At 36.8% G+C, this 18,010-nt stretch overlaps 1 protein-coding gene across 1 annotated transcript in view; it reads right to left on the bottom strand.

Moving 5' to 3' along the window:
• Positions 1–18,010, bottom strand: part of LOC112540329 (uncharacterized) — a 63,713-nt gene that overhangs the window by 5,819 nt on the left and 39,884 nt on the right. The window contains 4 exon segments of the mRNA XM_025164891.2: positions 1,827–1,943; positions 7,170–7,297; positions 8,939–9,128; positions 17,928–18,005. Of these exon segments, the coding sequence (XP_025020659.2) occupies positions 1,827–1,943; positions 7,170–7,297; positions 8,939–9,128; positions 17,928–18,005 (513 nt within the window).

The following is an 18,010-nucleotide window of genomic DNA, read 5'->3' as shown; positions in this document are numbered from 1 at the left end:
CAAGCACAGAGGGACTGGGGAGGGTGTGCAGGTGGGGGAGACTTACCCCAGAGACTTGCAACCTTCCTTGCTGGCTTCCCCATTGACTTTCTGGGGAAGCCAGCAGAGAAGGTTGCAAATGGTGATCATGTGATCGTGGGGCGCTGCAACTAGTCATAATGCAAACCAGTTGCCAAGTACCGACATCATAATCACATGACAGCAGGGGTACTGGGACATCCAGAACTCCAAGGACCGGTAGTAACCACCATTCATTCAGTGCTGTCGGAAGTTTGAACTATTGCTGAACAGATGGTTGTAGGTCAAGGACTACCTGTATTCATGACCAAGTTTTCCAAGTTTCCTATAAAATTTCTGTGAATAGAACTATCTCCGTAAGTTGCACAGAGGCATTATGTGGTCAGAAGTTCAGGTCAAGAAAGGAACATTAATAGTTTGAGAAATTCTGATTATGTGTTTCCATAGCAACTAATTAGATAGTGTCTAAGAGTCTTCTGAATGGGGCAAAAGGAGTCAAGCATACACATCCGCATTATTTAATATTCCGTAATTTTATTCAGTTTGAGCTTATATCTAAATGCAGTACAAAACCTATTTTTCTAAGAATAATGCTAGGTAAGACTCTTGTATAGAGGGAAAAAATAAAAGGCTCTAATTCTGAGGGAGAGAAAAGCAGAAAACAGAACACAGACTCTATAAGCTAAGAGTATTTTGCCCTGCTGACTTTTCTTCATAGACTTTTGATATTGAGCAACAGATTTAGCTATCTTTGGGAATGAGTGGTCTGTTGTCATTCACAGGCAATCTGTATATTTCTAAATAAATTAATTACAGAACACAATTAGTCCCAAGTAACTTGCTTCCAAAGGATATTAAACTGAGATAAGCATTGCACATCCGAATTTTTCACCACTGGGAAAGTGGGATCAAAACATGATTGAATCTGCCTCTGACTTGTTAATAAGCCATTGGCTTCTTTTCTGCATGAAGTTTTTTCTAAATGTCTCACTCTTGGGTTGGTGTAGTGGTTAAGGTGCTGGCCTAGAAACCAGGAGACTGTGACTTTGGCATGAAAGCCGGCTGGGTGACTTTGGGCCAGTTACTCTTTCTCAGCGAAACCCAAGTCACAGGGTTGTTGTGAGGAAAATAGAAGGCAAGAGTGTTAAGTATGTTCACTGCCTTGAGTTGACCATCCATCCATCCATCCATCCATCCATCCATCCATCCGGGATAAAAATCTAATATATAATAATAATATATAAATGCATTTGTTGCCCTAACAACTCACACTGATCCTAATTCTGTCTCCTCTTTAGGATACTTAGGATTTGCTACAGCCACACTACAGTTCTTCTGTCAGGGAGCTAAGGCTTCTTCAGAAGAAAGTTGGTAGAAGCTCACTTTGCCACACAAGGAACTCCAAGACATACTAATTTGAAATTCAGATACAATGACACTTTGTAGATGCTCATGCTCAATTCTTCATATATGGAAGTTCACAATTCACTTCTGTTTTGCACATTTATAGTAAGACACATTTGGATCACATTATATTGCTATGAAAATTAAATAATTTGTAAATATTTCTCCATGCACAAACAAAAAGCAGTTCTATTCAAAGATTTCATTCATTCGTTTATATCCTCACTTACATCCTTCCTGCTTATATATCCACTTGAGGTGACTTAAAACAGTTTTTAATCAATCGTAGGATTATGTCACTGCACTGACAATATAGTTAATATTAAATAGAGCTTTAAGATCAGACTTAAATTTTGTTGCCTATTTATTTAAAAAATCATGCAACATTTCACCAAACATCTTACCCTCTTTTGCTTGTTGCTGTGGAACTCAAATCAAGGTAAGAAAGTTTATGGCAATTCCCCGCCAAAGCTTGAACTCCAATATCAGTCACATCTTTACATCCATTAACATCAAGGTACCTGTAAGGATTCAAAAGGCAGTAACCTAACACAGAAACTGGCTCACTACTGTATGTAGATTGGGGAAAAAATATTTGAAATAGACATGGTGTCTCCAGTTTGTACATGACAAATGATTACGATCCCATCTCCTAACAGAGTATAACCAGCAAATAAACATTTAGGATGCCATTGCATCTATTAGCCATTCTACTGCTTTTTTATTTATCTTCCTAGCCTCCACATTTAGAATGCTTTTAGTTTTTCTTATATTGATCCATCAGTGACTGAACAAGATTTACTATCTGCTATCACACCCAGGTAATTCCTGAGAAGAGTAGCTAATCTGGTTCAGGACAATTCTTAACCCCTTCCTCTAGCCTGATTATCATCCTGAGTTGCAACCCAAAAGCCCAGACAGTAAGAAATAATCTCTACCTCTGTTTTTTTTCTCTTCCTAAACATGATGGTATAAAAAAATAGCTTCATTTGCAATCTTTGTACAGAAATCTGTGAGTATTGCCTTTGATACAATAAAATCCTAGAGCTGCTCTCAAGCGTCTTCTAGGAAAGGTATGATTTTCAGTGGTATTACTGATACATCCTACATCCATCAGTTAACTAATTGACCAATTAGGAGATAAACTATTGATAAGTATGGCTTGGCAGCATTTGAATTACTTTTTTTTTCAATGAAGTGGCAGAGATTTTGAGCAACATGGACAAAATTTTCAGAGTGGTTCTCATAATTTCCAGCCCTTTTTTTTCATTGTTTTTATTCCCTTGATTATCAATTTTATAATTGCTTAGATCCTTTAGTGCTATTGTATTCATTTGTACTTTTTATTAGTTTGCATAACAGTATTTTAAAAACTGAAAAGAAAATACAGAAGCTTAGCTTCATGTGCAATTCTTGTACAGAAATCTCTGGGTATTGCCATTGCCATTTATTATTGTTGGTTGCACAGTCAGCCAGATGTTTAGTCTGGATTTGGCATTTTTATCCACCCAAGGACCTGGGATAGGCAGATGTTGTTTGATGATGTTAAATGTATCATCGCAGGATGTAAGCTGTTCCATGTAAAGCTGCCTTTTGCAATTGACTTATGGTGATTTTGTCAGTGCCGATGGTCTTCAAGTGGTACTACAGATGTTTTGGGATTGCACCCAAGGCGCCTATTACTATCTTTGCTTTCTTTTGCCACAGTCATTCTATTTCTATTTGCAGGTCTTTATATTTTTGGATTTTCTCCAGTTCTTTCTCTTCTGTTCTGCTGCCTCCAGATATTGCAATGTCCAGACTTTTTTTGTCTGTCTTATCAAAATTGTTAAGTCTGGGGTGTTGTTGTTGTTGTTATTTAATTTTAAATTCATTTACCATTTTTAGTGGTAATATCCTACAGTTGTTCTAAAGCATCTTCAAGGAAAGGAATAATTTTCAACTTTATTATTATTTCATGGTATGTTAACTAACTGACCAACTAAAAGATAAAATATATTGAACAAGTCATCTTATCAAGACATTAAATAAATAAAACACTCAAATATTAGCATAAATGTTTTTTCTTCATGCTTTAAAGTCATTATTATAAGCCTAATCATGTAAGACTTTAATTAACAAACAGCCAGAAGAATGTCACCATTAATTTTATGCTACTTAAGGTAATAATGGAATCATTTAAGGAACGAGATCAATGCCTCCACAAAATTCATTCTAGATATAACTATCAATCTTTCAGATTTTCAGATATACAGGATTTTTTTTTAATCTGTAACTATGGTTCAAATAGTAATTTATGCATTCATACATATGCATTTCTTGTGCCTTAGTATTTACTACAGATCTTTTTAAATGGTGGAATGATTTCCTATTTACAGATTGATGTGCCCGTATGGTGAGGAAGGAGGATTATGTTAATGCACAGATGACCACCTGAAGAAACAGTTACACGTAAGCAACTTGTTTTTCATTGTAGTCTCTGTGTATTACATGTATAGATGATTATAAATCTTAATTCTCCAGTTGTGGTAAAGTCTGCCAATGAAGATGAGTACTATCTGTCCAAATACAGTATCTAGTCTGACTTGAGTACAGGCAGTCCCCAGGTTAAGAACATCCGACTTACGGACAACTCATACTTACGAACAGGCTGCCTATTACTAAAAACGGTGGACAGCATTTTCCTTCCTCAAGCTGACAAACTGCTGAAGCTGCACAATGTTTTCAATGAACCTCTGAAGCCACATGTTTTTAATATACAACCTGTTTTCAGTGGTTCATGAAAACATTGCGTGGTTTCAGCAGTTTGGCAGCTTGCAGGAGAACACTGTCTGTCATTTTTAGTAATAGCCCCGTTTGTAAGTACAAGTTCCGACTTACATACAAATTCAAGTTAAAGAGAGACTTAGGAACAGATCTCGTTCTTAACCCGGGGATTGCCTGTATTCAGAAGGCAGGATTGAATAAACCTGATGGTTAAGGTGAAATCTCAGCAATTATAAACATCAGTAATGATACATTCCCCAAAGCAGCTGTTGACATGGCACTTGCTTTTATAGAATGGGATCACACTGAACTAGGTTCAACTTTGAAAATTCACAGACAAGGATAGCCTTGTCACCCTGGGGGCAGTCTTCTAAGAAGAAACTGGAAAAGCCTCTTTTGGGTTGTCCATTACGCACAAGTAAATGCTGTTTTCATGAGCCCTATCCAGATAAAATGCCAAGGTTCTATGAATATCTACAAATTGGGATTCACATTCTAACACTGCTATTAAAGCAAAAGAAAAATGGCAGTATAATGTCCTGATTGATAAGAAAACGTAAAACTATTTATGGAAGAAAGTGAACATCTGGACACAATACCCCCTATTAATATGGAAAGTTACAAATGGTGTATCCACCCTAAGAACTGCTGAGTCATTTGCATATTACTTTGTAGTAAAAGCCAACCAGAAGGCCATTTCATGGTTAGAAGATTTAAGTCCTATGTAGCCAGAGGCTCAAAGGGCTGGACCACCAAGAAGAGAAAAGTTCTAAAATGCTCCATAGAGATATAGACAACTTAGGAAAATAAAGATTAGTGAGTCCTTTGAACAAAATGCTTTGTGAGAGTTTGTGTGAAGGAATGATTGGATGAAGGCCGCACTCAAGGAGATAAGCATTCCCTTAGCCCCCAACAGGAGCGTGGGAAGTTTAAGAAGATGAGACCGGCACCACCCTAAGGAATTCATGGTGTTTTGGCTTGCTGGCTTGGGAAATTAGATTCAGTCTGTTGAAGTGGAATCTAATAAACACAACAGACCTGTATTTGCACTGTCTCAGGGAGTTCTTTGGGCTGAACCTGACAGTTTGTGATCATAATGAATGCTCAACTGAAGCATGAAACATTGTGATAGCTGTGATGTAAGCACACAAAGAAGACATCAACCCTTTGGCACAGCGAAACAGTAGCAAATACACTCTAAAACCTGAGAATACTTGCTACTTTGCTTTATACAATTTACACATGGATGGCTTTTTTACCACCTGTAAGTCACTTATTGTTGGCTCATGCTGATTTAACATGCTGATCTAACTGGTAGACAGCTCTGTGATTTACTGTGAAGAAGGATGGATTCAAGGAGAGATGATGTCAGGCAGTTTGAGTTGTTGAAGTAACTATGATATAATCAGAAGGAGATGTGAACAGCTCTGGTTAATATTGTGGCATCTCTTGTGATCAGTGGAAACAGTGGGAATTCATATAGTATTCATCTGAATCAAAGAAAAAGGACGTTACTTAGAAAGCGCCCCCTAAACTTACTCTGGTGCCAAAAATGTAACACTGGATGGTTCCTGGTGTTTGAAGAGAATTGTTGATGGCTCACCCCTGATAAAGGTTTTGGAATCGTAAAATAGAAGAAATAAAGCCTCTGAATCTATTCTTGTAAGGAAATCAATCCCTTGACCATGAGAAACTGCACTTAGATGTGGAGTGCACAGATGGGAAGAGAAAAATGAAACATGTTAGAGATGATGGTGAAGATAACCTTTGACCCACTTAAAAAAAACCACCCAACAATCTGTTGTTACAATATTAACTCCCACTCTGGGAAAGAAAGCCTAGACAGTTGATAAAATTTATGTTTCTAGTCTGGAGAAATACGATCCAGAGAAATATAATAAAAATGAATGTTCCTGGATGCTGACTACAAGGAACTGAGATAAATAATGTTTTGTTGTGTAGGCATGTGCAATAGAAATGAATCTTCTAGATCTGTCAAAATATATCTCAGCTCTGGACTGTTCTGATATGTCCGTGCAGGAAACCCAAACATGTGATACAGAAATTTTGTAATAAAGCACTGCTGAACAACATAGATAAAACCTGTGCTACTATGGAATCATTATTCATCAAAGCAAACAGGACAGATAACACTCTTGATGTCTTAAGCTTGGTACAACATTGGGAGTGGATCATACAATAGTGTGCTCCATTTCCCTCTCATATGTAATTTCTCCTTCCCAGCCTTGTGATAGCAACCCATGAGTAAGGCAACATTAAAAAAGGCAAAATGTGCAGTCTTGGGAGTAAATGCAGAAGAAGATAGGTTCATGGCATGATTTGCACTGATGTCAAAAAAAACCATCAAGATACTGTACATAACCTTAGCGAAATAAAGAAAAACAACTACCTTTTTATCCAAAGCCAGATAACCATTATAATTTTGGGGGGAGGCAATAATCACAGAGATGGTGCAGTTGTAGTATTTCTTATCTCTTATTTGATTAATAGATTAGAAATGAGTTTCAGTACAGGCTATCTGCTTTACCCATACTTCATTTATTGTATACATGTTTCTTTGTTCCCTCTTCCAGTCTGAACTGTGATCAGTAGTAACCATAACTCTAAGACTACTTCACCTTTAACTATAATTAAAATTTCCATTTCCTTATTTTTTTTAAAAAATGTCAGAATGTTAAGACTCTAATGTACTTTTAAAATTTACTTTTTAAAATTATACACATTTGAGAGGGTGATAAAAGTTTAAGTAACTGCTACAGAAACAGCATTTTTCAGTACAGCTTCACATGCTTTTCATTTTATGCATTTGGAGACCACCTATCCTACATAAGCCACAAACAGCAAAAAGGCAAAAAAATGTCAACATAATCCAGGATGTAACATCACTGAAAATTATTTAAATAATACCAAAATATATAAATAAATTCAAGGACAAATGCATTTCCAATAAATTATCTTACCTGATCATTGGCAAGTAAGTGCTAATTTCAATTAGACTGATGTCAGTTATGTGAGCACATGAATTGAGAACCAAACATTCCAGTTTAGGACACTTCATCAGAATACAATGTACTAGACGATCCCCCATCTGCAGCCCAGGACAAGAGAAAAGCAGGGTTAGGGTTAGGGTTAGCAGGAAATAAGAAGGTATGGAGGAGTGTCTTTTAAAAATAGAACAGAGCTGTTCATTGCCAGTCAAGTTCCTTATTCCTAGTACAGTAAGGAAACCAGTTCCAGTATATCAAAACACTATTTATAGATTAATATTCAATATATATTGGCAGACATTTTTCCCATAACTCTTTTGATAGTTTTATGTATAAAACCAGGGTTCTACTGTTCTGTGCTATATTTTATGGGGTAGAGGCAGGGATTACAAGGTTCTCCTAGGATACCAATTGCTGGCAGGTATTCTAGGGTTGCCCCTGATACTTGTAAAGAAAAAGGGAACCCAGATCCTCTTAGGGAAGCAGAGGGAATAAGAACATCCAACGGGTGACTGTGAAAAATAATCTAAGCATCTAGTAAGAGTTGTAAGTATCACCACCTATATTTGGAACTTTATTTCTTCTTGTTGGTTAAAGCCACCAGGAAGGTGACCAGCACCTGGGCTTGGGCAGCAGTAAACTCTTCCCTGAGATGAAGTAGATTCTATCTGGATATTACATCTCTCCTCAAGAAACCATCATTTGAACCAGAAGTGCTGGATAATTTTCAAACAATCTTCAATCTTCCTTTTTGGGGGATGGTTGTGAAGAAAGTGGTAGGCCTACAACTCCAGGAGAAAGCAGAGTATCTGAACCCTTTGCAGTCAGGATTCAGACCTGGGTACAGTGTTGAGACAGCACTGATTGCACTTGTGAATGCCCTCTGGCAGGACCAGGTCAGAAGAGGTATGACTCTCCTGATCTTACTTGATCTTTCAGCAGCTTTCAATTCCATTGATCATGGTATCCTTCTAAGCAGGATCCAAATGCTGAGAGTGGAGAGCACTAGATTTCAGTGATTCTCTTCCTTTCTTTGGGGTCAGTTCCATTCAGTGTTGGTAGGGCAGAATAGAACAAACCTGAGACCCTTGCTTTGCAGGGTTCCGTAGGACTAGATGGTATCCCCACTTTTATTTAACATCTGCATGAGGACTCTGGGCAAGATCATCCCTATCAATATATGGATGACACAGCTGTATATCTCAACCCTCGGCTAAACAGGTGATGTGACTGGAGTCCTGTTCTGGAGCCTGAATTCTGTTAGTTTCTGGATAGGAAGGAAAAGGCTCAAGCTCAACCCTAGCCAGACTGAGTGCCTGTGAATACAAGAAGCTCCCGATGCCAGTGATTTTCAACATTGGTTCTGCAGAGGTTGCACTACCTCAGACGGAACTTGTGTGTAATCTGAGGATCCTCCTGGACTCTTGGCTCTTTCTTGAAGTGCAAGTGACAGCCATGGCCAGGATACAGATACAGTAACCTATTTATATAGAATTTGTAGCCATTTTTCATAATATTTTGTGGGTTTTATTCACTTCAGTATTCAATTTCCAAACTTATATCTAGAAGATTGATTTGTTTTTTTAAAAGGTAACATAGCATCTCAAGAACTGTGTTTTTCCATACAGAAAAGCCTGTAAAACCTTTAATGATTCACATATATATACAATATGATAAATTCCACTCTAGCAAAAAAGATAAGAAACAAAGAGAAATGGGTAAAATAAACAAACAGCTCTTACCATTTCAAGGCCTGTGACATTGAGACTAGTTAGTTTTTGCAAAGAGTTTACCAGTTTCACCAAACAGTCCTGAGTGATCCTGTGAATTCTGCCAATATTCAGAAACTCTAGACTTGGACACTTCATAGCAATTGATTTCAAGCATTTGTCAGTAACAGCATGACAGCCAAATATTTCCAGTTTCTTAAGGCTGGAGAAGAACATATTATAATGAAGTTAATAACAACTTCCAATGTTAGCCATTCAACAGTCATTAAAACCACCCTTGTGTCCAAAGTATTTTTTTAAGATAAGTGCTTATGCATAGCGTCACTCCCAAATTTTAATACAAAGCAACATATGAAAACAAAATATGAAAATATTTATATAATATTATATGGTCTATAATATTACTTGGTCTAAGTCTGAACATTAATGTGTATTATTTATACATTAATTAATAAACTAAGCAGGTAGAATTAGCTGTATTTTTTCTATTACAGCTGATTCCACAAAACACATCCTTCTTATATCATTTAGTATAGCACATATGGAATTGTTTATTTGACAATTTGCAATTACATGTATGAAAAGAAAATAAGAACATATGTAAGAAACCTAGTCAAGTTGCTGGATTTCTGTTAACTATAAACCATTCATTCATAAAATGCAGCAGTTCATCAATCACTATTTTCACATAAAAATAAGGTTAGGGAAAAGAAATAAGTTGGGAAGTTACCATTTTAGAAAATGAAATTCTAAGTCCTGAGACCTGTTTTCTGCCAGTAACCTTGTAAATGTGCAGTAGAGTTCTAGCTGAGCCAGTCTTTCTTGACCTCTCTCCAATCCTGAATACTTCAGTGAACATATACATTTGGCATAAGGAAAAGTCAAGGTAGCAGATGTAAATGGGGATTTTCAGTTTCTGCTTTTTATTACCTCTTCAACTCCCTCCTCCCAGAATCGCCGCAGGGCCATGTAGTTTACTGTAAGACTTCTGATTTTCTTAAAGTCAGTATGATTTTAATGCAAAAAAGGTATTTCATTTGGTGGACAACAAATGTTATTTGCACCAATTTGTGAAATTCTAGTTATAATATGCTAGAGCTAACTTAGATGATTTCAAAAGAAGAGCACTGAATAACAGTATAATTGTATGCACATGTAATTAGAGGCGAGTTTCATAAAAGTCAGTAATGCTTTTTCCTGAATAAATGTTAGTTATTCTTTTCCAAGTTATGATATCAGGATTATTGAACCAATGCACATATTGAAGAATAAAACATGTTTACAAGGAAGTTTACTCATATAATTCATTCACTTCTTGAGCATTCTCATGTTCAAAATTTGGTAAACTTCCTATTCTAAAGACAGTGGCAAGCAGAATTGAGGAAACAGAAAGATACATTCTAGTGCCAACTGTTAATGCCAATTTTTATGTGTATGTGAAATTATGTTCCATTATTTCAGGACAGATACTTTAAACTTTAAGCAAATGGAAAAATCTATATTGCAATCCATATCTTATCTAGTGGCAATGAGAACATTCCCTCCTCGAATGAAGAACAGCCATTAAAAAAAATCATAAGCATTCACAATTTTCTTACACTGCTTAATCTAGCTCTCAGGTGACAGATTTGGGGGTCCAGTTAAAGAATGAAGAAGAGCACAGGATTAGCCAGCAGAGAGAAAATATGGCCAATTTTTACCAGAGAGAATTCTGCTACTCACAAAGGAATTAAAACAATTTTTGTGAAGTAAATACTTTGGGAAAGTCTGCAGAAAGAATAGATATAAAACAAAGCTGCTGCAGATAGTCAATTCTAGTTTATTTAATCAGAGCTCTGTCATCATGCCTTGAATGGTTCTGTTCTGTTTCCTTGCTCTATTGCAGATGATTTAGCAGACATGTTTGCTTTTTGCACTGGTACAGAAATTTACTCTAGGCTTTTATCACACTCAGTTGGTGTATTTCGTTATCTTTAAGTGCATTTGCTTAATTTAAGCACATTGGCAAGCAGACTCATTATACTCCACCATGCTTCAACATTTATCATAAAAACAACCATTACAGCGAAATATATTTATGACCAGGAATGAATCAGATACAAAAGGACAATATCTTTTTGGAATTCAAGACAAGGAATATATCCTAATCAAGCTTTTTAACAAGAAGGTATGTTATGCCTTGTTCAGAATTAAATTTTGCTCATAGCAGAAAGAAAATGCAGAGTTTATTTGCCCAAATGCATTTCAAATGCAACCCTAAATTTAGAACCAGAATTAGTTACAATTGTAACACAGGTTTGGAAATCAGTGTTTTACTCATGGTTAAAAGTTACAAATGGAGAGCCAGTTTGGTGTAGTGTTAAGGCACCAGGCTAGAAACCGGGAGACTGTGAGCTCTAGTCCTGCTTTAGGCACAAAACCAGCTAGGGTGACCGTGGGCCAATCACTCTCTCTGAGCCCTAGGAAGATGATAGTGGCAAACCATCTTGCTGAGAAAACTGCAGGGATTTGTCTAGGTAGTTGCCAGGAGTCAACACTGACTTGACACACAAACATACATACAAAAAGTCATATATACTTATGTATCTCAGTGCTATTTCTGATATCATAATAAACTACAACTACTACTTATTATCAGCAGCAGTATCCTATGTTTATGCTAATGCAAATTATATTAATGCAAAAGCAGCCATTATATTCCTCCCCCCCCCCCCCGCAAGACTTCAGTGTCACGGCACGTCTGGGCTGACAATGACACCAGCTGACAGAACTTTTTCTTGCATTAACACCGAGTATCAGTTCCTTCATCCTGTGAGGTATTATCATAGCACAGTGGCTTAATGACCAGAATAAGCACTAAGTGGTATAAAACGTGTTTTTAAATTAAGCTTTAATTTAATTAATAATAGAATAGTGGAAGCTGGCCATAATGAGAATCACAACAAATAGTGAGGTGGCATTAAATCCTCTCCTCCAAAAGCTTTTCTAAAACTTCTATTTGGATTAGGAGGAAAGCCCCCATGGCTTATCAGCCTGTTGTTGATGAAGCATCATGAAGAAATTCAAGCCAATTAAGCCTGCAAGTATAGAGTTATCTTTTACCCACCCCTAATCCTGATTTAAATGACCAACATTTCTCAGCTGTTTCGGACTGCTGTTGTTGCCAATGAACACATTTCAAGGCACCAGGCTAGAAAGCAGGAGACTGTGAGTTCTAGTCCTGCCTTAGGCATGAAAGCTGGTTGGGTGACTTTGGGCTAGCCAGTCACTCTCAACCCAACTTACCTCACAGGGTTGTTGTTGTGGGGAAAATAGGAGGAGGAAGGAGTATTAGGTATGTTCGCTGCCTTGAGTTATTTATAAAAAATAATAATAAAAGCAGGATAAAAATTCTTTAAAAACCCAACAACAACAGTAAGTATGCATAAGAATATTTATCCAAAAAGCAAAATAGCCAAGCATATTGAAAATACAGATGGGGCCTGGAGTTAAAGTAAATCAGTGCAAATTAAAGAGTAAAAAGCAATTCCCAGACAGTCCTGGACAAGAGATTCAATTCAGAGAACGTGAAGTTGAACAATACTGTACAAGAGTTTCACATACAGTAAATAGAAAGAGACAGTTAAAATCAATATACCTGCTAATAGACGGGAAGAAGAAATTTCATAAGGCACAAGTTTGTGTAGATAAGAGATCATTCTATACAATGGTGTGAGCAAATACAATACAGGTAATTCAGAACAAGGCTATTGCCTTCCAATACTCTGAAAAATGAAGATCAGTATACTTAAATTTTAATTAAATGTAAATAATAGGTCAAAATCCTGAAAGCACACATCAGGTCATATTAATATGTACAGACAGCAGCCATATAGACTGATTTTGACATATCCTGTTATTACTGCTTTTTTTTCAATCACCTCTTCATGTGTTTATTAATTCTGCATGCCAAAAATAATACTATGAGTATTATAAGTCATGGAAATGTTATGGAGACTAGTCATCCAAGGAACTGAAAACAGGATTGTATACATTCTTTGGGCATATTCATTAATCCAGTTTTAAGAGTAGATTTATTCAATTTAATCTTTATTACACTCACACATTGTCACAGAGTATATTTAAAATTTCTGTTACAAATCACAGCCACCAAAACTCACCTGGAACCCACTTCCAAAAATTACATATGAGAAAGCTGATAAAAACATATTACTACTTTTAATGAAGTCACATTGTGCAGTAATATGAAGCCCAGTGGGCATATGCACGTGAGCCTTTCCTCATTAGAGATCTTTCCTCATTAGAGATCTATTGATGCAAAAACTCGCTGGGGTAACAATATCCTGCTCTGATTCTTGTTGCTGTCCTGACTGGTTCACAAATGTATAGTCCTCATTAGGGGAGAAAAGTGAAGAGCATTTTGAGGGTGTTGATTGGCTAACAACAACAAAACCCAATGGCATGCATTCCTGCCTCCCCTGCCCCCCCCCTGTAACATTCACGCAGTTACAGCGGGCCTCCCACGAGTGAGGAGAAAGAAGACACCAAACTGATTCTCCTTCGAGGGGGATGAGAGCGCCCAGACCGGAGTCTGGAAACCTCTTTTATTGAATACATCAGAGGGCTGGGTTAAGCATATCATACGTCACACTACCTACTACAAGCTCATAACCATATATGGTAATACATGAAACACAAGGGATCATGTGCTCCGATTGAGCACGTGACAAGCTGCGGGGGCTTGCCTCCTGAAATTTGAGGCTTTACCCCAGGGTGTTGCTGGTATATTCCATGCTAGCTTCCTTGTTAGTGTTCGACTGATTTTACTAGTCTGCACTGACAGAAATGCCTAGCATGTGATGGGGTGTTATAATGCAACACACACACCCCAAAAAACAGGTCTCTGCATAGAATTTCCCCAGTGACTGATAAGGGTTGAGCTGGCCATATCCACCAGAGAAAAATGAGGAAAAAAAACAGAATAAATTTACAGGCCTTGGCTGGGTGACAAATTTGGTTAGTATTGGGATTGAATATTTGTCTTAATTTAATGCATTTGTCAAACAGTCCCCAATCCTTTCCTTTACACAGGCTACTACATTGTCAATAAAAGCTTCAGCAGTCTACCAGGTAAGCCATGAGTCTGCAATGTGGTAGTCAGTAAGGTGGTACCACAGATGCTTTGGCACATGCAAAACTGAATACCAGAAAATCTTGGGAGATTTCAGATAACAAACTCACAAGACTTTGAGTAAAAACTCCAAATCTTTCAGAGATATATCGTGAGATTGTAATTTTTTAAAAAAATATTTTTGAGCTTTCATCAGTATCGTCATAGATCATAAATTTGGAACCACTGCAACACTGTGAAAGAAATCAGCAAAAGTATCTGTAAGAAAAAAGTTTGAGATGAAGTTTAACTTGGGACAATGTGTTAGCACTTACCAGTTATAACCAATAACTGGTATGAGAGTCTGTTTGGGGGTAATATAAACTATTTCTAATGACGAGATGTTAGATATTTGCCTTATGTTCTATTTGTGAATCGCTCTGTTAATCTCTATTTTCTAACAGAATAGAAAGTAAGAGCAGCTAATGATCCATCCTAGCAGCAGCATTCCTTGTCTTGTCTCTACCAAATGTTGGGTTAGAACGTGTCAAATATTTGTAACTACCTTTTCAAGTAAAAACTCTGCTCAGTATTATATGTATGTGCTACCTTCCAGTAAGAGATGGCTCATTTCCAAGATCACCTAATGTGAAGTATATGTCATATGTAGCGGATTAGTTGCTGGATTCAAGTTATTCACTTATCCATGGGGCTCAACCAACTGACCTGTTGTTGTGGGGAGCATATTAGGAAGCAATCAGTCATCTTCATTTATCAAAAAAAAAGTTGGGGCATAAGTGTAATTACTACATAAGTAAAATGTACCCACATATGGAATGGATTACATATACTGTATGTTGTGTTCAAATTTTTAAAATTGATTGGGAAGTTATCCTCTTTTCAGACAAAGACAATTTACAGAAAGAGCCTGAGATCTATTGTTGGAGCATGCTACACAACTGTATAACTCATAAAAACATTTATTTTTATCCCATCTTCCTTCGTTCACAAAACTCAAAGCAGAATACACAGGCTTTCCTGGCTCCCATCCAAGCACTGACAAATGCCAGGTTTGCTGAGTTGTAGCTAGACTGCTACATGGTATACCTTCAATTATTCCTTTGGAACCATTAGCCTTATTGAAGAATTGCCAGATTATTTGTTTTCAATAGGACTTGATGTCTGTGGTAAAGCTAGAGGTTGATATTAGTATTTAAAATTGATTACATTAATATACATATGCTATGTCTCATGGATTCCCAAATCAATTACACCATCTTAAAACAAAAGGCACAATAAAATAACAGCAAAAAAGGATAACTATAATTGATGGCAACTGTTACTTTTTAAAAAATAGCTTGCAAAATAATCCCAGCTTGTTTGTCCAATTCCTGATTCGTCTTCAACTTTTTTTTTGCCATTGTGGATGGAGGACACAGCCAAGACAGACTAAATCAGGAATAAGGTAGGATGCTGTTTTCAAAGATTGTAAGTCAGAGTCTGTAAATCAATGAGTTATCACATCAACTAACTAATCAAGATCTGCTGATGAGCAAGACGGGTTTCAGGATTGAAAAAAAGGTGAGATACCTGGGGGTGATTTTGTCAACTAAAAATAGTGTGCTGTTCCGGAATAACTATGGTATAATCTGGAATGAAGTGAAAAAAGATTTGGTAAGATGGGAAAAAGTACAACTGTCTCTCATGGGGAGAATCTCTCTGATTAAAATGAATATTTTGCCTAGGATGCTGTTTCTTTTTCAGACTATGCTGAATTTGACTACAGATTTACTGTTTAAACAGTGGCAGAAAGATATATCTAAGTTCATTTGGCAAGGCAAAAAACTGAGAATTAAATATAAATTGTTACAAGATGTGGAGTCCTTGGGGTTCTCTGAGCTTGATTCTTTTCTTGCAAACGTTTCATTACCCAGCTAGGTAGTATCTTCAGTGTTAAAATGGGATGGGGTTTACTCTCTATTTATATACTGTGGCATGCCTTGCCAGTGCTGGTGGGGGTGGGGGTTTTGTTTTGCTCCTCTGGTAGTTCCTTGATTAGCATATGTTTACTGCTTGACGATGTGCCTGGTGGTAACCTTTGCTTATCTGGGTGATGATTGCTGGTGAGGCGATCTTCTGGTCTTTTGTCTCTTTTGAATAGTATGTGAATGCTGTTTATCTCTATGTGTCTGTTAATGGCTGCCTTGTCTGAATACCAAGCTTCCAAGAATTCTCTTGCATTTTTGAATTTAGCCTGGTCTAAAATGCTGACAATTTTCCAGTTAAAACTATGGTTAGGTCTGTCCATGTGTTGTGAGATTAAGGAGTTTTCATCATGAGAATGTATTTTGGCTTACTGTTTTTTTGTTGTTGTTGTTTTTGAGTGAAAAGTGTTCTTCAATCAAGTGTTCTTGATAAAAACCCAAAATAATAAATGAATAGTTGATGTTGATGCGTTTATAAGGTTTGCTTTTCTCTTCTGAGACCAGAATTCTTCAATTTAAAATTAAAGTACTGCAAACTACAACATTTCCTCTAAGAAAAATTAATGACTTATATTAGTTTGTACAGAAACAGTGCATTACTGAAGTTCTTTTTGCCAATAAAGCAAACAAAACAACCAGTTAACATACAGGTTCAAATTGCTGTAAAGTGCTTGAATGATGGCAACGTGATTAACATAAAATAAGACTTCCAACATATAAAATCATGCTACCCTTTCACAACCTGAAATCTTGCAAACTGAATATCAAACATTTATTCATATGAAACCTTATTTCAGCAATTCCGTTCATGAAATGCTCTCCTTAAATCAATAAGGCACTGGCTTGTTTGGGATGTAATGCAAAGAGATTGTTTAGTATTATGGAAAAAAATACTCCTTCAATTCCATATTACCCCAGCTTGGCTATAAAGAAATTGGAAGTATCCATTCCCTGAAACTCATTATGTTTGAACCAGGTGCTCTGGTGCTGTTCAAATGTATTAGAACAATGATGAACAGACAGTGCTTTCAGTCATCACACATAATGCTTGTGGCATGTTTGTGTCATCCTGGAAACAAGCTGGCATGTCTTTGCAGTATGCAGATGTTAGTGGTATCCAATTAAAAAGTAAGATGACTGGAGCAACAAGTGTTTGCACTTCAGCTGATGACAGTAGTGAAGATGTTTATGATCAAATGAAGGAAGCGCTTACCAAAGTTGCTGACGATGGAAGCAACTATCTATGAGAAAGACAATCAATCAAAAAAGCAAGAGAACCAGAAACAAAAGACTCTGTATTGCTGGAACCGATAAAGAGCTTTCTGAGAAGACTCTAAGTCTGAGCCTTCAAGAGAAGAAGATATACTGTGGAACAAATGATAGGAGAGTAGATTTTTGAAATTGGATTTAAGTTAGAGGATGGTGAATTCCATTGAATTGGGGTGGGATACTTCTTCCTTAATGTCAGAGAAGTCTGTTAAGTGAACCAAGTACACAGTGAGGTAGTGGGCTGTCCTTTGCTGGATGTATTCAAGCAAAGGCTAAACAGTCATTTGTCAAGGGTGCTTTCATTTAGAATCCTGCAAGGGTCTGGATTCAATTGGAAGTGTGTGTGTGTGCCTAATTCTCCCTTGGGGAGATCTTCTTAAATTCTGTGTTTAAATTCATAGATTTGACTTTGTTCTAAAGTACAGTTGCCAAGCATAGTTAATCACTGCCACATATTAGAAAAGGTTATTTTTACAGTACATTTATTGTGATTTTGCCAGCAAAAAATAAGTCCAATTCTTATAGAAATTGGGGGGAAAAAAACCCATACTTGTAAATCCTTCTAAATTAAAGCAGTGATGATGCAACCAGCTTGTACTGTATTTTGATTCACAATTTCAGTTAGTATATACATTACCTTTTTCCATGCTTTCCAATCAAGGCAATTACTGAATCATTGGTAATCTGGCATCCATTAGCAGAAAAACACTGTAAACTAAA

This window comes from Python bivittatus, unplaced genomic scaffold, assembly GCF_059951505.1.
Source record: "Python bivittatus isolate LINGU-HERP-01145 unplaced genomic scaffold, Pbiv_v1 ctg000850_np1212, whole genome shotgun sequence".
NCBI lineage: Eukaryota > Metazoa > Chordata > Lepidosauria > Squamata > Pythonidae > Python > Python bivittatus.
This window is presented reverse-complemented; position numbering and strand designations above follow the sequence as displayed.